This window comes from Trichosurus vulpecula, chromosome 3, assembly GCF_011100635.1.
Source record: "Trichosurus vulpecula isolate mTriVul1 chromosome 3, mTriVul1.pri, whole genome shotgun sequence".
NCBI classification, from domain to species: Eukaryota; Metazoa; Chordata; class Mammalia; order Diprotodontia; family Phalangeridae; genus Trichosurus; species Trichosurus vulpecula.
In genome coordinates this window covers 105783408-105810353 of record NC_050575.1, presented here as the reverse complement: position 1 = coordinate 105810353, position 26946 = coordinate 105783408, and the positions used below count along the sequence as shown (strand labels likewise).

At 48.0% G+C, this 26946-nt stretch overlaps 1 protein-coding gene across 1 annotated transcript; it reads right to left on the bottom strand.

The window, feature by feature from the left end:
- Positions 1 to 254: 254 nt before the first annotated feature.
- On the bottom strand, positions 255 to 9957 carry EMILIN3 (elastin microfibril interfacer 3). Its single transcript, XM_036748202.1, has 4 exons — positions 9776 to 9957; positions 6613 to 6735; positions 2767 to 3011; positions 255 to 2149 (listed from the first exon to the last, which is right to left on the bottom strand). Exons 1-4 carry the CDS (start codon positions 9955 to 9957, stop codon positions 255 to 257), a joined length of 2445 nt encoding a protein of 814 aa, XP_036604097.1.
- Positions 9958 to 26946: the final 16989 nt, after the last annotated feature.

The following is a 26946-nucleotide window of genomic DNA, read 5'->3' as shown; positions in this document are numbered from 1 at the left end:
AGGCATGACAACCAACATCCATAGCACGCCTACATTTTCTAGTTTGAGTTGCACTGAGAATGGCCAGTGCATGCTTTATTTTGGCAATTGAGATGGCTTCACGAGCCACGTGATGATGAGCTGAGATGATGGGAATTGTCCTGGAAGTTCCCCAAAATGGTTTTTCAACGGTGGTGGGGGTGGGGGTGACTTTTGGCTCCAGAAAAGAGAACCTCAAGGGGCTCAAGCCGAGCTTGATCCTGTGTGAGCTTCGTCTAGTTCTCCTGCTGCTCTCCAGGCACTGGCAGAGGTCCAATGTGCTCGGACAGTTCAGCCACTTTGGCCTGGCAGTCCATGAGGCCATCCCGAAGGCTGATGATCTCCTGGGAATGGGCAGCCACGGTTTTATTCAACCAGTCCATGTGACCCCACAACCCCCCTACCCGTCTCAGGACCTCATCCTGAAAACCGTCCAGGCCTCCAGCAATAAGGCCAAGCTTCCCACATGTGCTCTCCACCTGGGCCACCCGCTGCTCAAAGTGGCCCACCTCCTGCTGCAATTTCCTGGCTGCATCTTGGCAACTGCTCAGGTCACCGACAATCCTGGCTTTGAACCTCTCCAAATCTCCCTTGAGGCTCATGACCTGCTTGTTACTCACCAGGAGCCTGGACCCCTGATCACTGACCTTGGCTTGGATTGAGTGGACCTCATCCTCCACTTTCCGCTCCCGTTCATCAAGCGAGGAGTTGACGTATAAGACGGTGTCCGAGTACTGACTGACTGAGTCTTTGAGGCCAGTGAGGGATTTGCTAACAGTGTTGAGGTTGACCTTGAGCAGGGTGATTTCTCCTTGGAGAGAGTTAGTCACAGCTTCCTCCAGCTGTCTCTGGATTTCCGAGACGGTGGCATTGAGCTTCTGAAGGAGGTCGGCATTGCTGTCAACCTGGAGCAGCAGGGCCCTACTCTTGCTCTGACAATCTTTCACTTCGGCGGTGAGGGTCTGCATGTCTTTAGACGAGGAGCCCGCAGAACATAAGCTCTCCAGGGAGGTGAGCCTGCTCTCCACCACGGCCAGCTCCCGGATGGTCTGCTGCCGGGCGTTGGCCACCTCCATCTCCACCAAGGGCAGCGTTGCCCCTTCCGTAGATCTCAGGGTGCTGATGTTTCCCAACTCACCTACAATGGTCATGAACTGATCCTCCATGGTCTGCATTCTGTCCTCCACTGTGGTTCTGATGCCGTCTAGCTCAGAGCCCACCAAGCCCTTCATGCTTTCTTCTAGATCGTGGCAGCAGCCACTTGCCCCTCCCTCTGTAGCATTAAGCCTGGCCTCCAGGTTTTCTAATCGCTGGTCCACAAAGTTATCCAGGATGGTGGTGGGGATTGGGCTCATTTCCCCATCTAACTGGGAGGCCTGACTCCTCTGAGCTTCAGCGAGAGTGTGCAGACCCTTCTCGAGGATGTCTATCCTTTCGGTGACAAAAGTCAAGTGGCTACAGCAGTCCTCCACCATAGTCAGCCCCTGGATCTGAGTCTCCAGCAGTGAGAGTTCTTTTTTGATCTCCAGCTCCTTGCCATCCAGGCTTTGCTGGAGCCTGAGGCTAGTGGCCTTGTCCTCCTCACATTGCTGCTGCATCTCCTTGATGCGGAAGTCGCACGTGGTCTGCAGGTCGAGTAGTTTCTTCTCAAAGCCATCCAATAGGTCACCCCAGAGGTGGCTCAGTCTCTGGTCAATGTATTCCTCCAGCAGCGTCAGGGAGGTGAGTGGGGATGGCCGGGCTCCCTCCAGTAGGTGTTTTATCTGAGTATCATGACCCAGGACCAAGCTGTGAACCTCATCTAGAAGGCTGGTCTTGGTCTTCAGGATGTCACTTACCTCTGTCACCTTGGTCAGGATCTCCCCTAGTGTTGGGAATGGGCCCCCTGCTTTGTCGGCAGGATCCACAACTCCACCAGGAATTATTCCAAAGCCTACAGGAGCATCTGGAGCAGTGGGGGGATTCCCCAAGGCACCAGTCATCCTGCTGCTGTCCTCATGAACGGTCAGGTGTAAGTGGTCTCCTAGCCCAGCCACAAGTCCACTGAGGGTACCATAGGACTGTGTGAGGCGCTGGACATCACCCTCCAGCCGAGCTAGCCTTTCACCGAACAGCCCAGGGCCTTTCCTACCTGGGAAGGAGAAAATGGAATAACAGGATATAGATATGGGAGTTCCCCCAGACCAGGGGTGGGGAATCTGCGCCCTTGAGGCCACATGTGACCCAAGGGCTGCACTTGAGGACCTAGAGGGATATGTGTGGCCTCAAAGCCACAGGTTCCCCACCCTTGCCCAAGACATACTCCTCACTTACCCTCCAGGAAGGATCATAGGTTGATAAAGACTAGAAGGGACCTTTGGAGGTCATCAAGCCCAACCACTTCATTTTACAAAGGAGAAACTGAGGCCCAGTTAACATCCCCATGTTAAACAATGAAGAAATCAAGTCCCAGAGAGGTTAAAATGACATGCTCGTGGTCACTCAGATAGTGTCCAAGCTGATGGAGGGAGGATGACTGCCCAAGGTCACACAGTGAATATTCATAATCATACCCGATTGGACTCCCAGCCTGCCCCAAGCCACTAGTTTCCCTTAGTGGGGTGTGGGAAAGAATGTGGAAAGAGGTTCTGGGTACTTTGTCCCCAGCCCCTGCCACTCTCCCAGCTTGGTACTATAGGCCTAAATAGGCCTAGCTTCTGTTGCCTTGTTTCAGAGAACTCTGCAGGAGCTGGCTACTCATCAGCTCACCATAGGGATGGCTCTTGGGTCCTGGGAAGGGGCTGGTGGGCAGCCTGGCATAAGGAGGCACTCTGGGGCCTGGAAATGGCTTCTGTCCAGAGGGAGTCTGGGGGCGTGGCTGAGGTAGAAGAGTTCCTGTATCAGTGAGAGGATCAGAGCAGCCTTCTCCTGTCAGGCCCTGGCAGCAACGCCAGGCCAGCTCCGTGATGGTCTTGTAGCCAATCTTGTATCTGGGTCTAAGGAGGGTGCGGTACCTGGTATGGAGAGGAAATTGACCTCTGTCACTAATGATGATGATAGGGTGACAGTCCTAGCTAGTACTTACTGTTGAGAAGACCACTGAACACAAGCTGCCCCTGTTCAGATCAGCCTGACCACATAGCCCTTGGCCTGAAAAAACAGAGACAACCAGTGGGGAAGGGGAAGGAAGAGAAGCTGTCATGGTTCACGTCAATGACATCCTGAACATACAGTGGTAATGACTGCCCTTTGTGGCTCCTGACAACAACCTTACAAGGTCAGTCTTGCATGTGTTATCCCCATGTTAAACAGTGAAGAAATTGAGTCCCAGAGAGGTTAAAATGACATGCTCATGGTCACTTAGTGTCCACGCTGAGACCCAAACCCAGGTGTCCTTATCTCTAAAGGTCAAAATAATTGTGCAGAGCTAGCTTTCCTCTGCTCCCTCCCCTCACAACTCCCCCACCTCTTTCTTAAGAAGCAGTAGTGGTGGGTTCAGGTTATGTTACTGGGACTCCTTTCGCCGGTCAGGCACAGGCAAACAGCCCACAGGGTCCTTGGGGACCAAGGGGAGAGGGGAGAGGTGATGGTAGTGGATATCCCACCGTCACTGCCACCACTTTCCTGGGCTGAGGCTACAGGATCCCAGATACCCAGGGCCCTAAACATTACCTGAAGGGCCTTCCCTTGATTAGTACCATTTCCCTTTTCATTCTCCCTTTAGTCTAGAGGTGAGGTGGAGCACAGGGCACCATGGAGGATGCTGCAGGTATACCCTATACTGCAGGCTGAGCAGGCATAGCTCCTAGGAAGAAGCTGCTGGTTATCCCTACTCAGACTACATCTTGAGTGTTCTGTAGTTCTGCGTGCTATAGTATAAGGACATTGATGATCACAGGATGATAGACTTCAAGCTAGAAGGAATCTTAAGAAGTCATCAAGTCCAGCCCCCCATTTTACAGATCAGGAAACTGAGGCCCAGAGATGCTAAGTGACTTGCCCAGAGTCACGCCATTCGTAAGGATCCAAGGATGAATTCAAATTCAGGTCTTTATGGTTCTGAATCTAGTACTCAACTATCCCATGCCAAGCACCCAGAGGAGGGCAGCCAGCATCGTGATGCACCTCAAGTCTATGCCGTATGAAGACACGTGAAGGAACAGAGGTGGTGGCAGAGGGGGCAGGGGTATTAGCTTGAAGGAGAGAAGGCTTAGGGAAAATGGTGGCTTCTTCTGAGTGCTTGACAGGCGGTAATCATCGGAAAGAGGGATTCAGTTTTATCTCTTTGTCCCTAGAGAGAAAAAATAGGAGAAATGGGTGGGGGGTTGGGGGGAGGCAAAAAGGATAGCCTGTAAGTAGCAGAGGCATGGGAACAAAGAGTGGGCTGCCTCAGGAAGAGATAGGCTGCCCATAACTGGAGGTCTCCAAGCCAGGCCTGGAGAAGATAGGTTGTAAGGAAGATTCCTTTTCAGGTATGGGTTGCACTAGGTGGTCCACAAGGCCTCCACCTCTGACCCTGAGAACTGATTTAAGTAAATGATGGTATGGGCAGGTAAGCTAGAGCAGGGGTGGGGAACCTGCTGCCTTGAGGCCACATAGGGCCTTAGCTGCAGCCTTTTGACTGAGTCCCATGAAAAGATTTGTTTTGTGACACTTAGACTCAGTCAAAAAGCCGCACCTGAGGACCTCAAAGCCCACATGTGGCCTTGAGGCCCCAGAGGTTCCCCCCCCCCCCCGAGCTGGGATGCCCATTCCTCTCTGTAGCTATAGGATACTCACAGGGTCATCCTTCCCTCTTTGGGGAATGCTTGGGAGGCTACATCTCTCCCTGAGAGCTCTCAGCCAGGAGCAGAGGCCGAGAGGCATCAGAGAAAGCTTGCTGGGCTTGGGATCTGGAGACCTGAGTTTGAATCCCTAGCTGGACATTTTGGAGTTGTCTGCCTTTAGACAGGACCTTCTGTTTCTTGGAGTCTCTGTTTTCTCATCTGTAAAATGTGCCCTGTAAACTGGGGTTATTACTACGTCCATATCTGCTTCTGCCCGAAAAACCTAGATAATTCTGGCATAAATCTCAAATATCTCCTATCTCCCTCACCTGCCAAGCGCCAAGCTTCCCCCTCCTTCCAACCAGCTGAGGCCTGGGCGCCTCTAGCTGAAGAATCCTACCCTCCAGACATACGTATACTCCCTTTCATAAGGGTAGGGAAGGAGAGCGGATAAGAGCTGGAGCTGGGCAGGATTGACCTTGTGACTTCAGGGGCAAAAAGCTGAGGAAAAGGCTGGTTACTGAATCCTGGAAAAGAGCAGCACAGGCTTGGATCCCTCTCCTCTGCGAGCCGCCTCCCCAGTTGGGAAGGTAATGCTGGTAGAAGGGAGAACTGAGGGGCTCGACGGGAGGTGAGTGGCAACAGTGGTGGCCGGGCGCCCCTGAGTCGTCCTCCATTCCTGCCTACCAGGCAGAGAACCCCCTACACTCCAGCCTCTTGGCTCCTGCCTGCTCCCACTGGAGACATCCACATGACTTGAAGGTTTCCACTCCTCCCGGGCCTGTTCCATGATCTCAGCTGCAGGCAGCATGACCGCCCTGGCTTTCTAGGATTCAGGGGGAGGCCAGAGGGCAGGACTGTACAGGCTGCACATACAGATACCCAGGCAGATCTGTATCCTCACACAGACCCACGCCTACACACTTTCTCAGAGACATCTCCACATTGGCATACCTTCACATACACGTGCATAGACATGCGCTTTGAAACACACATCCACACATACCTACACACTTTTCCAGAAATGAATCCAGCTACATATTGATCTAACCTTCTATAGATGCCCATGCATAACCACTTTCCAGGAGACATACACACACTTGTATAGACACACTCTCATACAGACACACAAGTATACACACCTTCTAAGATACACAGGCATACTTTCCTCCTCACGTATATACATGCATAAACACGTGCTCCATAGATTCACACATATACATTTCACATACTCACACACACAGTGAGAGAAAGAGAGAGAGAGAGAGAGAGAGAGAGAGGAATTGAGAGAGACAAAGAGAGAGAAATGGTCTTAACCTTGCATGCATAATGCCTACTTGACCCAGACCAGGGTTTCTTAAAAATTTTCTTTGTTTTGGACCCTTTGATAGTCTGGTGAAGCCAATGGACCCCTTCTCAGAAAAATTGGGGTTTTGTTTGTTTTAAATTCATAGTTGAAGGCAATGCTGAATTTCAGTTAGAGGTTAATGAAAATAAATTTGTATTTTTTCCCCATATAGGTTCACAGATTCCCTAAAATCTGTCCAGGCTAAGAACCCCTGGTACAGACATCCACCCCCTTCCCTTTATTTCCTCACCATCTGACCTCTCCCCAACAACCCCGGTTCCACTGCCATCACTTTTCTGAAACTTCGCTCTCCAAGACTGCTGGTAAACTCCTCTTGTTCAAATCCATAAGAGAATTTTTTGGTCTTTATCCTCTGGGATATCTTTGCAACACTGGAAACTGTTGATCACTCCCTCCTCCTGAATTCTCCCTCCTCCCTTAGCTTCTGTAACTGTACAGTTCCTCCCCCACTCCCCAAGCTAAATTCTGACAGGTACTCACACCACAGTTCCTGGGCATTTGGGGCCCCAGCTGCATTTGTGATATTCCGCCTTGATGTAGCTCTCAGCCCCATCCTGCAAAATGCAGGTCACGTTCTTCTGGACCACATAAGCACAGAGCATGCTGGGAAGGCAGAGCAGTCTGTCAGGGTCACTGGCCCGAGTATCTTCTCTCTTAGAGCACATTTCTCCCCTCCCCTTCCCCACCCCATATTCCTTTGTCCCTTTACTCCTCAACATAAATCCTTGGCATCAGACATTACCACTCTACCTACCTCCCAAACAGATCTCTCCACTTTTCTTCTTAAGAGCCTTCCTCAAGACACAGACCCAGAGGCTACCTGACCCTTAAACTCCAAGATAGCTGGAGACTGCAACATTGACCCTACCCACCAAGCTAGAGTTCTAGTTCTGCTCTTTATTATTATTTGGGTATTTTAGAATTCTAAGCTTGGTAACCATCAATAAAAGCAAATATTTGAATACAATTAAAAACCATCATACATGAAATCACAAACTTCCAATTCTTACAATGTTAAAAAAGTATATATGTCCTTAATAAAATGTTTAAAATCTTATTTGTTTTGATGTTTCCTTTCACATTCTCATCTCTTTTTCTTCTTGTATTTTTTCCATATTTTGTTGCTGTAAGTCTTACATACCTGTAGTCACTGTATATTGCTGGTTTTGCACAATTTTCCATAGTTGTAGCTAATATATACTGTTCTCAAGCTTTTCTGTGTATCCCTTCATGCAAGAATTTCCTTGCTTCTTTGTAGTTTCCGTATTTGCCTTTTCTTAGGGTGCAGTAATATCCCTACGCTAGCACAATTTACTCAGCCGGCACTCAGATTGATGGGCATAGAATCTGATTACTTCCTGAAGATTCGTAGACACCAACCAGTGGAGGGAACCACTTTCAGAGGATGAGTGCCTCTGTTTGTGGTAGTTGAATTACTTGGGTTCCCAGGGGGTGCTAGAAACCCTCTTACTATTGCTCGGGGCCCACCTTTTTTAATTCCTCCACTGACCAAGCCCCGCTCAGTTTCCCCAGACCTGCCATTCCTCCAACTCAGGGGATCTCAGTCCCCCTCTTTCATGCTGATGCTGTGATCCCACAGATCTTAGCACATGGACTCAAGAGATTCCATACATTCCCAGAGAAGGCTCTAGGAGGACTTCAGGGAAAATGAAAGAGTGAGGTCAAAGGGAGCCCCCATCCTCAACATCCCCCTCAAAACCATCAGCAGACATACAAAACTAAAGAAGTGGGTAAAACTTCCAGGAATCCTTAACAGCTCAGATCGTAAAGCGCTCAAAGTTTATATCGTACTCAAAGGGTGAAGTGCTTTCCATGTATCATTTCATTTTTGCTTACTCCTCACAATTTTGTGAGACAGGGAAACTGAGGTTCTGAGACATTAAATGACTCAGGTCACCTCTGAATGTCAAGCAGGAGGATTTAAATCCCTGTCTTCCTAATTCCCTAACACCCACCACAATGCCACAGGGGAAAAAAAAGAAATTATATCAGCCTTGCAACTTATCCCCTTGCCTCCAGGTTTTTCTCTCCCATCCAGAGGCAGAGGGCTTGGGTTAGAATCTAAACTATAGCATTTAATAGCTGTGTGACTTTGATCAAGTTGCATGATTTCTCTGAGCTTTAGTCTCCTTCCCAGTAAAATGAAGGGGTTGTGTTAAATGATCTCTGAGGTCCCTCTAACCTTAGATTCCATGGCCTCGCTTAGCCTCTTCAGGTTTGGTTTGGTGCTTACGGGAAAAGCCTCTCAAGAGAACAGAACCCTCTGTTTTTATCAATGGGGAAAATGGGCTCAGCTAAAGCAACTGATCCAAAGCCCCATAGGGACTGCCATGCTTGGAACCCTGGGCCAAGCACCTGCTGCGCATGGCCTACTGAGGGAGTTCATGGCCCGGGAGCTGACTCCCACGCCCCTCCCAGCCCCTGAACATCAGGAATACATGCAGAGCATTGGCTGAGGCTCAGGGCGCAGAGAAACCTATGCTGGGACATCTAGAATGAAAACAGCAGCACACTGCCTCTGAGCCAAGCTGGAGAGAGGAATGAGGTGGATGGGGAGTGGGGACAGGGAGAACTGAGGCCAGGGAAAGCACAAACAGGCCCCTCACAGTCCCGGAAGACCCTACATTGTCTACTTAGCTTTTGTCTCCCTAACCCGATGATCAGACTGGTGTCCTGGTCCAAGGCTCTAAGAAGGGGCATTGTGAGAAGGGGGCTGGGAGGATTTGTGAGGGGAGACCAGCTGGGGGGTGGGTCTGGCCTCTCAGACAGCCCCTCCTTCCTCTCCCAGCACCTGGGGCTGGGTTCCCTAGCTCTGCCTGATGTTTGCACTTCGAGCAGCTGGAAAATGTGACTTTCCTGGAAATGTTTCCGTGGGCATGGCCAGTGTTCCAGTCTCCATCCTATTAGGCCTCCTTTGGCTTATTTGTCTTCCCAAACCCCACATCCTTCCCTTCCTGGCCTTCTTAAGCAAGGACATAATTCTCAAGGAAAAAAAAATGCCCTCTTGGTTCTTCCTTCCCCACCCCAGCACCCACATCACCTTTCCAGCCCCTCCTCCCAGGAGGAGAGGAGAAGAGAGGAGAGAAAGAGAGATGTGAAAGGAGAAAAGAGGGAGGAGAGAGGAGGGTGATGCAAGGGGAGGGGAAGGAAAAACACCAGGGAGGGAGGTGAAAGCAGAAAAGAAAAAAGAGAAGGTTGGGGTGGGGGGAGGAAGGGAAAGGAAGAAGAGAGAAGAAAGATTGGAGAAAGGATATGGGGAAAGAGAGATTGAGGATAGGAAAGGAAAGGAAAAGAGAGAGCAAGGGGACCGGGGAGAGAGAGAGAGAAAGAGAGACAGAGAGAGAGAGAGAGAGAGAGAGAGAGAGAGAGAGAGAGAGAGAGAGAGTGAGAGAGAGAGAGAGAGAGAGAGAGAGAGAGAGAGAGAGAGAGAGAGAATTTTGGGAAAGTGAGCTAGGGAGTGAATTGGCAGCTAGAACCTTTGTTTTAGCCCGTCCGACCCTCTTCTCCAAAGAGGGTCCTTTCCCCTCCTCCAGTCCCCCAGCCCCGGGGGCCGCACCGGGGGGGAGGGTAGAGAAAGAGGAGTGTATACATGGGGGCGGGGGAGGGGGGAGCTGCTTCTTACTTGTGCTGCCCCTCGCGGAGCTGCGGGCTGGATCCCGTCGTGTACAGGTTGTAGCGGCCACCGCTGGGCGGGCCGGGCCGGGGAAAGTAGGTCCCCTTCGCCTGAGCGCAGGAGATCAGTGTCCCGGCGCACAGCCAGAACCGAAGCCAGCGCGCCCCCCGGTCCGGGGGCCCCATCCCCATCCCCGCCGCCCCCCGGCCCACAAGCTGGGGGCTTGGCACTGATGCGGCTGCTCCCTCTCTGTCTTACTGCCCGCCTGCCTCGGTCCGGCGCGGGCAGAGTCGCTTGGGAAGTGTGGGCCTGAGTTTGGTTTCCAAAAGAGCAAGCCCAAATCGGTAGCGGAGAATGTCCCGAGGAGACAGGAGCCCAGCAGGGCCCCCCAGCCCCTCTTCTCACAGAGCCCGAACCCCTCGAATACCCTGCTCCGGCCTCGCTCCCCTTGAGCCCCCTTCCCCAGATCCACTTCCCTGGAGATCTCTTGAGCCCCCTCCCCTAAAGCCCCGCTCTAGGAGCCCCTGCCAAGTTCCTCTCTCACCCCCTTCCTGAACCCCTGCCCCTGTCGTCGCTGGAGCCCCTTCTTCCAGATGCCAGGAGCTTCTGAATCCCTCGCTCTGAACCCTGGCCCCCAGAGACCCTGCCTTGCCCCTGGACCTCCAGGGAGCCTCTTCGTCCAGCTTGAAGCCCCTGTCCTCCTTTCCTGAGTCCCACTGCCTCGAACCCGAACCCACAAGTCCCTGACCCGCCCCGCCTCCCTCTGGGCCCCGGCCCTGGGTCTCTGGCTCCCGCTCTGACTCCGGCTCCCGCGCACCCAGGAGCTCGCTACCCGGGGCGGGCTTGTGCTTTTGTAGCGCCTGCGGTCCTGCTGTCTCCACCGGCTCTGGCGGCGGGGCCGGAGAGGGGAGGGGAAGGGAGGGGAGGGGAGGCCAGCGGGAGAGGGGCGGGCTCTCCATAGATTAGCATAAACTGCTCTAGCTCCCTCGCCTTCTCTCCCCAGCCCCGAACTTCACCCCATCCCAGAGCAGACCCGAGACCCCGCGATCTTAGGGCCTGGAATGGGGGAGCTGGTGGGCAATGCCGTCCTCTCTCCCCACCCAGCTCAGCTCAGGACAGAACCGTGGCCCGGCCTGAGCGACCTCAGGGTGCTCCAGGGTGCCCAGAGTGGGACAAGGACAGGCCCCCTAGACCCCAGACTGCCGTGAAAGCGGAGGTGTGAGGGGAAGCTAACACAATTCTTAAGTGGCATATTAGTAGGGGTCTGTTACCCTCGAGCAGCTAAGGGAAGATCCCCCCCTTGTCCTCTGCCCTGCTTGGACTTTATCTGGAGCATAGGTTCAACTCTGGACACCAAGCCCGGGGAAGCGCAGTGACAAGCTGACTGCACGCAAGGTGATGAGTTTTTCAACCACATGAATTCTTCCAGATGATCTGTCTACTTAGTCACGGAGAGATTTTGAGCAGATTGGAGATTCCCTGAATTACTGAAAAACAGAAATGTGTCCAGAAAAAGGCGACCAGCTGGGAAGATAGCTGGAGACCATGCCATTTGAAGATCCTTTGAGGGAAAAGGGAATGTTTAGCTCGACGAGGTTTAGGAGACATATACTCACAGGAGTCAAGTATTAAATGGTTATTTTCTGAAAGAGGTTAGACCCCGTTCTTCATGGTCCTAGAAGGCAGGTCAAGGATCAGTGGGTGGCCGTTAGCAGAGAGATGGATTTCGGTTTCTTAAGAAAAAATATTCCTAACCATTAGGGATATCCCAAAGTGCAATGGGCAACTTGAAAAGGGGGAGAATGAATTTTCCATCACTGGAGGTATGAATCAAAGGGGGAGGGAGAGTGCTGGAGAGAACATTACTGGCCAGGTACAGGCTAGACTAGAGCTTAACCTTTTGGGGCCTCAGTTTAGGAGTAAGCAAAATGAGGAGGTTGGACTGGATGGTCTCTAAGACCCTTTGCACAACCAGATCTAAGATCCAAAAATCTCTCTCCAACTCTGAGACAGTGATTCTGTGATCTCAGCCTCCCCTCCCACCCTCTTTGAGTCTCACCTCTTCTCTGCCCAGCCTGGATGCTTTTTCTCAGGAAGTAGGAACACCCAGCTTTGTGGATGGACAGGGCTCCATAGATCTTCCTGCTCTTTCCCCTTCTCAGGGGTCACATAATGGAATAACTTCATCTTTTCCCCACACTGGTCCTCTTTCACCTCCACGAAGAGATGTGCAACATTCAACAACCTTGGACTCAATGGAATCTCTTCCATCTATCTACCCATTCTTCAGCACCGGACTTGGAGTCCTGAGGCCTGAGTTCAGATGCCCACAGCAATACTTACTGTGTGGCCTTGGACAAGTTCTTTTACTCTCCAGACCTCAGTTTCCTCATCTTTAAAATGCGTGTAATAATGCTTTCCATGACTGTTTCACAGTGTGGTGAGGAGGAAGGTACTCTGTAAACTCTAAAGCCCTGTAGAAATTGGAGCTATTATTATTATCTGGCTTCTTGTTGTCGTTTAGTCATGACCTCTTTGGGGGAGTTTCCTTGGCAAAGATACTGCCATTTGCTTCTCCAGCTCATTTTATAGATGGGGAAACTGAGGCAGACAAGATTAAATGACTTGTCCAGGGTCACACAGGTAGGAACTGTCTGAGGTAAGAATTGAACTCATGAAGATAAGTATTCCTTACTCCAGGCCTAGCACTCTATCCACTTCACCACCAAGCTGCCCCAAGGCTCAAATCCCATGTTTTCTATACAGGCAACCTAGCCAAACCAGAGTAATATCCAACCCACCTCCCCCATCCCCCATCCCCCCAGCACTATCCTTGGAGTCAGAGGACCTAGATTCAAATCCAGCCTCTAATGTTCACTAGCTGTGTGACTTTGGGCAACTAGCTTAACCTCCTTCGGCTTCGGCTTCCTCATCTGAAAAATGAGTGGGATTAGGCTAGGTGGTCTCTGAGATCCTTTTCTATGATCCTGTGACAATCCTATAGCATCAGTGTTGATTCTTTTCACAAAATATCCATGGCTTCTTTGACATGGGATCACCTTTCAACCATGCAGAGATCCAGTCTCTCCCAGGTGAGTTGCCCTAGTGGAGAGAATCCATTCTCTGGTGACTAGGTTTCTAATGATTAATTTTCTTCACTTTAGGCTGGTACTCAGAGGACAGAGGCAGCATCCACCCAGCAGTTCAAACTTAGTAAGATCTGCCAGAACTTAGCCTTCACCGGCACTGTCTTCAAGAACTTAAGGTCACTTTCATGTCATGACATCAGAATAGGGCTTTAGTGGAGCTAAATAAAATGATATCTAATGACAATTTAAAGAAAGATTCTGGATTTAAATCCTGCTTCAAATATATGCAAATGACTTAACCCCTCACTGCCCCCAGGCAAGCTTCAGACTGTAAATTACAGACCAGTTAAACATCTGCTTAGGTAAAGGTGTTTTCCACTCCCCCTCCCCCCCTCCCAAATACAGAGGATTTCCCACACCATTGAAATCACAACTATGGACTGCCCCTCTCTCCCCGCCCCCACTTAAGAGACATCACTCAATACCTTTTCTTTTGTATTCACTTGGCTTATTGATGTTTGGGGAATTTAATAAATGCTTGTTGATTGGTCAGAAAAGGAGATGAGTCAGTCATGGATCAAGAATTCTGTACTTGTCATCATTCAGAAAACTGGCAAGACACCCTGCTCTGATCATAATGAGTTTAATGTTTATTGTTCTGTCATTTGCTTCTTGTGTATCCTGAGGCGAGTAATTTAACTTTTCAGGAACTCAGTTTCCCCATTTGTAAAATGAGGGAGTTTGGCTAGATGACCTCTGAGGTCCCTTCCAGTTCTCCATCTATGGTTTCGTGATCCTAAGGTCTCTGGCACTCTCGGTGGAAGAACATGGATAAAAATCATACAGGCTAAGATGGCATTGAAAGAATATGATCTGCACCAGTGGAAGGAAGACCCATGCCAAGAAAACCATGGACCTACTAAAGTATCAATAAATAATGATAGCAGTGATGTAGCATATGGGCTCCACTGGGACCAAGTGATGTCAAGAGATCCAGAGGAAGGCACATAGGGTATACCCAAGATAGAAGTTTTACTGGGGGACATGGTTAAGGATGGCATGGTTGCAGAAGTGTCTTTGGGTTGTTACCTGCAACTCTGGAGAGAGGACCCTCATCCACATTGTTGATCACAACTCCATCTAGCTATCAAACTAATCGATCAATTAATCAACAAGCATTTCTTAAGTAATTACTAGGTGCCAGGCACTGTGCTAAGGGCTAGATGTTCAAAGACAAAAGTTAGCGGCTCCTGTCCTTCATGGATATTACATTCTAAGGGGAGAAACATATATTGTAGGTATATATCCAAAATTAATATGAGGTAGTTCGGTGAAGTAAAGATTATAATAATAATAAACTTACATAATATCTTCACACACAATTGGGGTCTCATGTAAGATAGATAATGGTATACCAAGATAAGCTCAAAATGGCTTCATGATTTAGACATCAGGGTAATACCATAAGCAAATTAAGAGAGCAAGGAGCAATTTACTTGTCAGATCTATAGATAAGGGAAGAATTTAGCACTAAACAAGAGATATAAAGTAGATAATTTGATTATATTAAATCAAAAAGATTTTGCAGAAACAAAACCAATGCAACCAAGATTCGAAGGAAAGCAGAAAAATGGGAAACAATTTTTACAGCAAGTGTCTCTGATAAAAGCCTCATTTCTCAACTATATAGATAACTGAGTTGATTTTATAAGAATACAAATCATTCCCCAATTGATAAATAGTCAAAGGATATGAACAAGCAGTTTTCAGACAAAGAAATCAAAGTTATTGTCAGTCATGTGAAAAAAATGCTCTAAATCATTACTGCTGAGAGAAATGTAAATTAAAATAACTCTAAGGCACCATCTCATATTTATCAGATTGGTTAATGTGACAGAAAAAGAAAATGATAAATGTTGGAGGGGATGTGGGGAAATTGGAACACTAATGTACTATTATTGGTGGAGTTGTAAACTGATCCAACCATTGTGGAGAACAATTTTGAACTATGCCCCAAAGCCTATGCATATCCTTTGAACCAGCAATACCACCACTAGATCTGTATTCCAAAGAGATTTAAAAGGGGGGGGGGCTATTTATATAAAATATTTATAGCAGCTCTTTTTGTGGTGACAAAAAATGGAAATTGAGACGATGCCCATCAATTGGGGGAGTAGCTGAACAAGTTGTGGTATATGATTGTAATGGAATACTATTGTGCTATAAGAAATGAGGAGCAGGATAATTTCATAAAAAACCTGGAAAGATTTACATGAACTGATGCAGACTGAAGTGGGCAGAACCTGGCCTTCATCAAGTGCTAGCTGAGTACTTGACAGAGGGTGAAAAGGCTCTTAGTAGATGAATTGCTTTCTCTCCCTTCCTAGAAGAGAGAGAATGATATGGAGAAAGAGGTGTGTGAAGGATTTAGCCTTAGGATTGGTCTTGAACAGAGTGAGAAGGCTGAGTATGTTTGTCGTTCTGATGTCAAACTTAGCTAAGCTTGATGAGACTCATCACCACAGACAGGGTTGGTCACCAGCAGATAATTGGGAGGGGTGGGGGGGTCCACAGCAAGTCCCTACAGAGGAGGAGCATGATACAGAAAAGACTCCTGTTCCCCTATTAAACCTAATAGTTGGTCTCTGAGGTTCTCTCCAGCTCAGAGGCTGGAATTCTGTGAACACTGATTGGTTTCGGGTCCTGGCTCTCACTGAAATAAGTTGCAGATCTCCCTCTGGGAGTTAGGGATCTCCCGGAACAAAGGTTTCTTATGTTTCTCCTTTCTCCTCCTTATTCAGTTGTGTCCAACTCTTCGTGACCCTGTGGACCATTCTGTCCATGGGATTTTCTTGGTAAAGATATTGGAGTGGTTTGTCCTTTCCTTCTCCAGTGGACTAAGGCAAACTGAGATCAAATGACTTGCCCGAGGGGTCACACAGCTAGTAAGTGATTAAGGCTGTATCGGAATTCAGGTCTTCTAGACTCCAGGCCCAACGCTCTATCCATTGTGGCCTCTTTCTCCTCCTTTCCCTCACTAAAACCCACAGATATAAGCGGGTCAAAAAAGACATTTTCACTAGTTAACAGTCGGGCAAACATGAACAAGACCAATGAGACAAATAAAGTAAACAGGGCATTCCAGGTTTAGGCTATATGGTGAGCACACAGCAAAAAGCCTCTCCCTCCCTGCCTCTCTGTCTCTTGGCTTTTCTCCAAGTCAATCGGTGTAGGTTGGCTGGCCAGGTCTGGCCTAAGTCTGTCCTGCCCATCCCTATCCCCACTTCCACCCCGGTCCTTACTGCTGATTGACTTACAATCCATTTCTAAAGGAGATGTTAGTGTTAAAAGGATTCCTTCACACTTTTACTTTCTAAGCTTGGGGCTGGAGGTATGGATGTGTGAGGGCAGCCAACCCCGATCAGTTGTCATGTCAATTTCCCTTCCTCGTGCTCCTTGGCTTTGAGGATGGAAGAATCTCTGGGTATTGATATCATTTTATTGTTCCTTCCTCTTACCGATGATAATTTCAGGCAATGCTACTTCTGAGACCCAACTAAGGGGACTGGAGCCCCAAGAGGGGCCTCAAAGAAAAGAGGAAGAGAAAATGGGGGTGGGGGCAGAGGGAAGGAAGTTAAGATTCCAGTCTCTTCCTCCTCCAGGTACTCTGACCACTAGACAGTATTTTTCCTGGGAACCAGCTGGAACTTGGAACAAATCCTGCCCTCCCCTTCCAAGTTGATTCTCTCTCCCAGGTGGGATCCCTGGCCCCTTCCTCTCCAGCTCTCCTCTCCTGGCTCCAGATGCTCCAGATGTTTGGTTCTGGGGTTCGAAGAGAAGAAGGAGGAAAGAGGAAGCAGAAGGAGGAGAAGGTTGAAGCTTGAAGTCCGAGACTATCCTTTCCTCATTCCTCAAGACAGAGAGAGCAAGACAGGCCCGCCCCAGCACCTGGAGGGGGAAGAGGGTGCTTTTCACAAGAAATTAATAGCAAACCTCTCTGTGCCCCTTGGGTGCAAGGTTGGGGTCCAACTTGTCCTGTGGGCTGTGGGCAGGGGTGGGGTGGAGCTAGCATATATTGGCTCTAAAGAGTAGATTGTTAAATTTTCAGTGAGAGTATTTATGTCTTGGAAAATGGCAAATGCTACAAATCAGGGCTTGATTTATCGTTTTTGTTGTAGTTGGTGCTGATTTTCTAGAATTAAGAAAGTGATGAAGAAAATGTTAACAATGCACATTAAACATAAAAGTATAACAGGTATGCATCATTTTTAGGGAGCTGGTTGTTAAACATTTACCAGCACATCCCCTGCTCATAAGGAGCAGAAAACAAGGAGAGGAAAGGGGTGAGGGGATCCTCCTGGACATAGGCTATGGAACAGAGAGGGGCCCGAAAATGTCATAGGGGTCAGATGCCCAGGTGACAGGAGGGAACAAAAATGGTCCAAGTGCATATGTGGAACATTTGTGGAAATCAGAGGCAAAGAGTGAAAGAAGATTCCATCATTTCCCAATCAGTTTCTCATCCTAACAGTCATAGACATACTCATGCTTAAATGCACAGGAGCTGTATAAGTACAAATTATTCTCAGAGATGTATTCATGGGGGGCAGCTAGGTGGCACAGTGAGTAGAGCACTGGCCCTGGAGTCAGGAGGACCTGAGTTCAAATGTGGCCTCAGACACTAGACCCACTTACTAGCTGTGTGACCTTGGGCAAGTCACTTTACCCCAATTGCCCTACCTTCCCCCCTCCAAAAAAAAAAAGAGATGCATTCATGGAGGCACACAAAGAGAATCTTGGACACTTAAGGACCATAGAGGACGTCTACTTCAACCACTTACCCCATGGGCAATTACTCTACACAAATAGGTGACCACCTAGTCTCTGATGAACATTTCTGGCGACTGGGAGTTTACTACCTACCATGTAGTGTTTCACTATTGAACAGCATACACACATATACATCCATACACACATATATATGTATATGTGTGTGCATAGTTCTTCCTTATATTGAGTCAAACATCAATATGAGTTAACAGCTGGACTGAGCAACCAAAAAAAGTTAACACCATCTCAGGCGGCATTAATTAAGGGAAAAAACTAAGTTAAAGAGTCAAAGTGTGAAGGAATCTTTTTAATACTCAAGTCTCCTTTAGAAATGGATCATAAGCCAATTTGGACTAATGACTGGGTGGAAGTGAGGACTGGGATGGGTAGGAAAGAGTCAGGCTTGACCTGGCCCGCCAACCTACAAGGACTGACTTGGAGAAAAGCCAAGAGATAGAGAGGCTGGGATGGAGAGGATTTTTGCTGTGTGCTCACCATATAGCCTAAACCTGGAATGTCCTGTTTTCATTTGTCTCTTTAATCTTGTTCAATAAATTAAATAATAAATAAATAAAAATAAAAAGAAATGTTTAACTTTAAAAAATAAAAAAAAGTCATCCTGGCGTGGTGGATCATCATGTCTCGCATCTGACACATGCTAGCAAGTCATTTAACCTCTTAGTTCCTTTCAGGGAACTCTAAGAACATAAGTTACAGAGTAATTGCCATTTTGCATCAGTAGAGGGTTTTACCAGACCAAGAGTTCTCTCTCTCTCTCTCTCTCTCTCTCTCTCTCTCTCTGTCTCTCTTTCTCCATATGTACACACACATACAGAGTCTGAAAGGGGCAGAGTCAGGGGTGTGCTAGTACTTTTTAACAACTGGTTCTCCAAAAATGTATACAGGACACACTTTTAAGTTTAACCCACAATATTAACATTTTCTCCATCCCATTCTTAAGTCTAGATAACCCACAAAACAATCACTCTATCCCAAAATGTAAATGCTCACACCGAAAATTTAACAATTGGCTTTTGCAGGCTGGCATGACCTGTCTCTGGCCCACCCCTGGGAAGAATGTATTTAATGACTGCAGACCACAGCTCAGTATAGGTATTATTAAGCTGGAACTGGTCCAGAGGAGGTCTACCAGAGAGAGCATGGAGGGGACTGAAAACCATGCCACAGGATGATTGGTTGAAAGAATTGGGAAGGATTAAACTGGAGAGGAAAATTGGGGAAGATGTTTACTGTTTTCACGTATTTCAGGGATCATTGTGGGGAAGGAGGAATTAACTTGTTTCCCTTGGCTCTAGAGAAGTGGGAGTGGTGGGTGGAGCTTTAGGGAAGAAGGACAGGGCATGTCTGGCCAGACAGGTAGCAGAAGGATCTAGGAGCCTATGGCTTTAGGAAGGGCCATAGGGATCCAACAACTGACAGGAGTACACCCAGAGGAACTAGTGTCAACCTTTCTTCCAGCCTGAGGCTGGTTTGGGTCTCCCTGAATGCCTTGAGTTCAGTTGGCTATGGTCAGAAGGGAGAGGGAGGAACTGGCCTGGAATTGCTTCTATCAGCAAGGGCGCTGGATGATCCAGGCTGACCCTGAAAGGTTTCCAAAGTCAGGACTGGGTCCTGGGCTAGGCAGTTCTCTCCTCAGCCTGCCCTGTCTAGTCCCCTCAAATTCATCCAACTGTGGCCTTGGCTAGATGACAGAACTGATCTCCTTGGGTGGGCTTTGCTCCTTGAATAAGTGGTTGGCTGCAGGAACAGGGTATATTAAGTTCATCTACCTCCAGATTTGGGAGGGTAGGGAGGGAGCAAAGACACATAGGGCCTTGACATTTCTTCCGCTCATTTCATAGCAAAACTGACATGGGGGACCCATGAACTTCCTTACTTTGATGATCCTTCTAATATAGGAACAATTGGCTTGCCTGAGTGATCGCTCCTCTTCCTGTTCTAAAGATCTATCCCTTCCTCCCCCACCCCAAGCCTTTCCATCCCTGCCTTGAAGAGGGGATGCAGCTGGGGCTGCCCAGTTGGGATCTGTGCCTGGGATTCCAGGAACTCCAGGTGTTTCACATCTGGCCCAGACAATTCCCTAACTGGAATACAGGGTGGAGGTTTTACAGTGGCCAGAGGTGTTCCCAGCTGCATGGCCAGGTCATGTCATGGCTGCTCCATGATGGGTTCAGAAGTCCCTCCCTCTCCCTTCTGACCATAGCCAGGACCTTGCTTGGAGACACCTAGCCCCTCATTTAAAAGGCAATTCTGGGGAGTTATTGTCTTGTTAATCAACCACCAATAAAAGGTCCACTGACTGCTGCTGTTTTGGGAAGAGGAACAGAAATGGAGAGTGTAAGGAAGAGGAAGAGAAGGATGAGAGGGAAGAGGAGGAGGAGGAGAAGAAGAAGAAGAAGAAGAAGAAGAAGGGGAGGAAGAAGGGGAGGAAGAGGAGGAGGAAGAGAGAATTAGATGAGATGAAAAGAAAGTGGAAGAAGAGGGCATGAAAGAGGAAGAAGGAAATAGGAAGGAAGGGGGAGTGGAAAGTAAGAGAGGGAAGGAGGAAAAGGGAAAGAGGGAAGTAAAGGAAGGAAGAGGGAAGGGGACGATGAAGATGAGAAGGATCAGTAGGCAGAGGAGTAGAAAAAGAGGAGTAGACAGAAAGAAAGAAAGAAAAGGAGTGGCTGAGAACGAGGACAGGGAGGGAAAAGAGAATAAGTATTTGTATAGATCCTACTATGTGCCAGGCACTTCACAATTATTGTCTCATTTGACCCTCAGAACAACCCTGTGAAGCAGGTGCTGCTGTTCTCCATTTTATAGTCAAGAAAGCTGAGTTTAAAGGACTTGCCCAGGGTCACATAGTAAGTTTCTGAGGTTGGATTTGAACTCCGGTTTCTTCTTGAGTCTAGGCCCAGCTTTCCATCTACTGTGCCACCTAGCTGTAGGAGTCGAGGAGGGAAAGGAGGAGGGAAGGGGAGGGAGAGGGGACACAGTTCATATCCTGAGGAGCTCCTAGCCTGAATGGGGAAACACGAATTATACACAAGAAACAGCTAATGAACAATTTTGAAGTAACCCCAGGTCAGCCGATACTTGAGCATCATTAAGACGTTCCCTCCCCTCTGTTAGCTGCAGGGAGCAGGTTCCCTGCTTGGCTTCCTCAAGCTCTCACCACTCAGCTGGAATCTCTCTTCCCCAAATTGAGCCGGCTGAATTCAGGCCTCAGAGGACGGTCACTCACTGGTACTATCCCTATCTGACTATTTGACTAAACTTAAAATCCAGATCAGTACTTTCCTGGTTCTCCCTGGTTTGTCCTGTTTTCCAATGTGTTCTTACAGCCTGGTCTTTTAAGTCACTGTCCTTCCTTGTAAAAACCTTGCCCAGGTTTTTACCTCCTCAAACTAGAACCAAAGCTTGTCAATCCCTATGAAAGCAAGGTCCTTTATGTCTGGCCCCTAAGAACTCCCTTGGTTTCAGGTCAACACTGCTTTTCCCATGACCACCAAAAATCCATAACTCAGGAACTCCGACCAAATAATTTTCCTGCACTTGGCCTCTCATCGAGTCATAAGCCTTTAGAATTGGAGGGGATTTAAGAGATGAGCTAATTCACTCACCCTTGTTTTGCATATGGAGAAACTGAGGCCCAGAGTGGGGATGGGGAGGGGAAGGGCTTTATTCATAGCCATACAGCTTCTACTCAGTGACAGACCCAGGACTGGCATTAGGTCTCCTGCCTCCCAATCTGGGTGCCTTTCCATTATATCCCAACTGCCTCTACCATCTAACCATAGGACATTCTGCTTATTTTCTCTCATAATGAGGGTTTCAGCCCCTTCACCCTTACATTATTCTGGTCTTTGCAGCCAGAACCACTCTATTCCTCCTGCAGTCTAGAGGACTATTCCTGGGTCTGGGTTTGGTTAATCTAGAACCCCAGGCCAGTGACCTTGGGACACACCGTTGAGTTGGCCTTGCTGCTAGCCTCATTCTGACCTACTTTCTCTTTCTTTTTTAAAGTAAATTCTACTGTTATCTTTTGTTTTTCCACACCCTAAATTACCCTAGTGTCCCTCCCTTTCCCCCCTCAAAGAGCCCTGCCATGTAACAAGGAACTTTCTGACTTGATTATTAATGTGCGAGTGTTCAGTTGTGTCCGACTCTTCTTGACTCCATTTGGGGTTTTCCTTGGCAAACATTCTGGAGTGGTTTTGTCATCTCCTTCTCCAGCTCCCTTTATAGATGAGGAAACTGAGGCAAAGAGTGTTAAGTGACTTGCCCAGGGTCACACAGCTAATAAACGGCTGAGGCTGGATTTGAACTCACAAAGATGAGTCTTCCTGACTCCAGGACTGGTGCTCTATTCCCTGTGCCACCTAGCTGCCCCCAATGGTTGCTACCATTCCAATGGTATTTCCAGATTTACAAAGCACCTTCCTTACAACAGCTATAACAACGTGACACAAATAGTGTAAATATTGCTGGCCTCATGTTAGAGGTGAGGAGACTGAGGCTGAAAGACAACGAACAATACGGCATCTGGAGCTAGAAGTGACTTTAGAGATCCCCTAGTTCAACCCCTTTGTTTTACAGACAGAAAAGTGAAGACCATAGAGGGGAAGTGACTTGCCCAAGGTCACACAGGTACTAGGAAAATACCAATGACAATAACAGGAATCACAATTAAAAACTCACATTTATATAGTGCTTACTGTTGTGCCAAGCACTTTACAGTTACTACCTCATTTAACAGTCCTGAGAGATCCTTTGGTACAGTGAAAAGATCACTGATTCTGGAATTGGAAGATATGGGTTCAAATCCTGCCTTATTACCTATGTGTCCTCAGGCAAGTACCTTAACCCCTTAACCTCTTAGCCTACTGAACCTGAACCTCAGTTTCCTCCAGACCTTTAGTTATCTCATTCTCTTTCTACCTATACTTCCTCTTATAGGCTGATCTGGTTTCAGATCCACCTTCCCACACTCATGTCAGTGCTTCGCTTTGAATAATCCTTAGTCTTGCTGCCAGAGGCACTGTGGAATCGTGGAAAGAGCAGAATTCAAATCCTGCCTCTGATATTATTGTAGCTGAGTGACCCTCAACTGGTCCCTGTAGACTGTAAAACAGTCTAGAACGTATACGTAGGATAGTCTGACCATTTCCCAGGATTCATTATTCACAGTAATCCAGATCCAATTATACTGGTCTCACAGGGTTGTTGGACGGAAAAGTACTTTTAGAATCTTAAAATGCTATATAAATGTGAGTTATTATTATGCAGCTATCCCTGACCTTCTGCCAGCCCTGGGAGTCTGCCTAGCTACTCACTTCTGCCCTCTCCCTATTTTTTTAGTTTCTGCCTCCACTTCCTGACCATTTCTTTATTCGCCCCCGCCAAAGTCCTAGGATCATTCACAGCTTTCTAGTTCACAGATGATTGTGCACTTAATGTAACCTTCAAGGCGGAGATACAGTGGAGTATGGATCAATTCTCTGCTGCTTGTGTTCATTTTGGCCTGACAATTAACACCAAGAAAACAGAGGTTCTCCACCAGCCAGCACCACACCACCATCCATCCATGGAACCGTGGCCACAGGAAATGGAGACATTTTGAACGTTGTGGATAAGTTCACTTACCTTGGTTGTGTACTTTCCAGGGCTGTACACACAGATGATGATGAAGCTGACACATGCATTGCCAGAGCCTGTTCATTGCTTGGAAGGCTCCGAAGGAGGGGGTGGGAGAGAAGAGGTATTAGACTGACTATCAGACTGAAGGTCTGAAGGTCATCGTTGTATGCCTGTGAAACCCAGACAGTCTACCAGCGCCCTGCTGGGAAATTGGTTTGAGGTGTCTTAGGAAGGTTCTGAAGATCACTAGGCAAGATAAGGTACCAGACACTGAGGTCCCTTCTCGATCTGAACTGCCAAGCACTCAAACTCTACTGCAGAGAGCCCATCTCTGATGTGCTGGCCACCTTGTTTGAATGCCAGACATATGTTTGCCTAAAAGACTCTTTTATGGAGAACTCACACAGGGCAGGTGCTTACATGGTGGTTGGAAGAAGTGATACAAGGACATTCTCAAGGTCTCTCTGAAGAATTTTGGTATCAATTGTGAGACATAGGAAACACTGGCAAGGATTGTTTAGCATGGTGTGCCCACATCAAAGAGGGTATTTTGTCCTCTGAGCACAGCAGAATTATGGTAGCTCAAAGGAAACATGAAACATGCATATTTCGAGACTTCTCCCTCCCAAATGGTCATATGGACCATTTGTGCCCAACCTGTGGTAGAGCCTTCTGAGCTTGTATTGACCCTGACCTAGTGATGAATCATTTTGGTACTCTTTGAGTATAAAGGACAAACAACAACTCTGCAGGGAGGTGACCTTCAGAGGAAGAGGCTGATAACTAGGAGGGCCCAGACATGGAGGTGGGGACCTAGGTGTTCCCTTTAAGACCACCAACCCCTCTTGATAGCCCTGGGCCTGAGAGGCTCCCATTACTGTCACAAAATCTGAAAGTTAGATTGGACCTCAATAGTCGCGGGCTACTCAGATTTTGCTCCCAGCCAAATTTGTCAGGGAGGTCTGGGGGCCAAGGCTACTAGTGTGGGGTCTAGGACCTGGCAACCACAAGGCTCAATATAAGGAAGAACTTTGATAATGAGAGCTGACCAATGATAGAGCAGGTTGTTTCCTGAGGTAGTGAGCTACCTGGCACTGGAAGTATCCGAGCAGAAACTGGAGAGCCCCCTGTAATCAAGGTGATTCTTGAGTGAGGTGCAAAGATCATAGTATCATAGATTAGAACTGGAAGGGAATTTAGACCAATTCCTTCCATTTAAAGAGAACAAAACTGAGTCCCAGAGAAGTTGTCACTTGCTCAAGGCTACAGATTTGGATTAAATAAAGTCTCTTCCAACTCTAAGACTATATAATTCTTGAATTATTTGTCTGGACTAGGTGGGTGAATTGAAAGAAATAATGTTTGCTTATTCATTAGAAAGAGTCATTTAATGGAATAGACCTCTTGCAATAACTGAAGCCTTCTCAGGATTCCACAGGTTGGAAGCTATCACTCTCTATCATGTGGCTTTAGCTTGAGTCTTCTGGGGACCCTACATTTCCTGGACCTAGCCCAGATCCCAGAGGACCAGGCTACCCCCTCACCCTAAATCCCTTGAGTCCTGAGTCGCCTCTGAGGCTCTCAGCATCTGGCACCAGCCTGGAGGTGGGGTGGGGCTGGGAAGGAAAGAGAAGGAAGTTCTGGGGCCCCCCACCCTGTCATAACATCTGGCCCCAAGCCCTCGTATTCCAGAGGCTTTAGCCCACATGGTGTGTTAGGAGCTTTGTGTGTGTTCAGGGAGCAACTGATGGAGGACCTTTTCTCCTTCCTTCCTGGTGCCCTCTGTTCAGTGTGGCTAAGCCAAGTGAGGACGGCAGCCTCACCACCTGTGGAGAAGGTCAATCAGCTCCTTTAGGCTGCTGCACTAGGCTTCTTGCCTCAGGCCACCTGGCTCATTTCTCATTTCTGTCACACCAAGCCATAGGTTACTCAGCCATTCCTTGAAAGCATCAGTTTTCTGCTCAAAACTGCCCTCTTTGTCGTCACCTGAGCCTCAGTTCTGTGATTCTTTGGATCGGAGATCTAGAGCTGGAGGGGACCTCGAAGGCTATCCAATCCAGCTCCTCCTCATTTTACTGGGCCCAGGGAGTATCTGAGGCTGGATTTGAACTCAAGTCTCCTGGCTCCAGAATCAGAGATCTTTCTTCAACTGGAGGTTCTGCCCACTCACCCTTTACTAAGTCTTTTCTAGTTTCCTCATATTACCTCTAATACCATGCCTCCCATCTTTCATTCTGCTCATCCTTCAGTCTAGTCCTACAATTTTTTTTGAGGGGGGAAGGCAGGGCAATTGGGGTTAAGTGACCTGCCCAAGGTCACACAGCTGGTAACTGTATCAAGTGTCTGAGACCAGATTTGAACTCAGGTCCTCCTGACTCCAGGGCTGGTGCTCTATTCACTATGCCACCTAGCTGCCCCAAGTCCTACAGTTTTTGTAAAAGGAGCTCTGTATCTCGTAGGTGGTACATTGGGTAGAGTACTTGAGACTAGAGTAGGAAAAACCTGAGTTCAAATCCTGCCTCAGACCCACTGTCTGCCTCAGTTTCCTCATCTGTAAAATGGGGCATAATAAAGGTGCCTACCTTTTAGGGTTGTTGTGAGGATCAAACGAGGTGTTTGTAAAGGCACAGGGCCCTCCACATAGTAGGCACTATATAAATGCTTATTCCCTCCCCCTTCACTGACCCTCAGTTTCTCTAAAAGGTTCCTCTGTACTTTCCATTCTCAACGTCCTCCTTCCAGCACTACACATCTGGATCTTTCTAGCTTCCAAATCATTCCTCCCCTCCTCCCCATAGGAAGTAACACATACCAGGGGCATGCTTCCTGGTTTCCCTGTCCATTCTGTAAGAACATTAGCATTGTAAAAGACAAATTTACATTTTAGTTATTCCTACTCCAGCCTGAAAAGCTGCTCTCAAATATACATCTATTTTGGAGAGGTTGGTTTTTTTTAAATTTTGTTTTTGTTTGTTTCACACCTGGATCCCTTCTTGTCTGGACAACCTTGTGTCTAAGGGACACTATGTTATCAGGGACGATTGCTCTCTCTGGGCTGGGGGCTACAGGGGGACTGGAAGGAGGCCACTGTGGAATACTCTGAGAGGAGGATCTTTAGATCTTGAAAAGGATTGACTTTCATCAGCCTTGAATGGTTTAGAAGTAACTTGAAAAGTGCACGAGAACAGATGGGATATTCTAAGTGGACACATGCAAACCAGATGCAAACATTATGCATATTACATGCAAAATATCCAGGCCATCCCCAAACCCTTCCCTACCCCCCTAACTCTTGCCCACACCAGATGTGTCCCTTGAGAAAATCCTAGATGGGATTTGATTTTAGGTTCTCTTTGCATGGAAGCTACAGAATAGTCTGGGACTCTCAGCAGATTTAGTCATTTGCTCCTGGAGTTCCCTGACACCAGGCAGGGTCCAAGCTCCTTCTTGAGGCTGCCATTGTGGGACCCTGATATCTCTCGGAGAGAGTCACTTATAGCAGCACCTTTGGGTCTCCATGACCACTGTCCTAGCCTACAGGCATGAAGCATGGTCAGGATGGCAAGGCTGGGTATGGGTCAGAGCAGAGATCCAAGGGGTCCAGCTTGGCCCGACTTC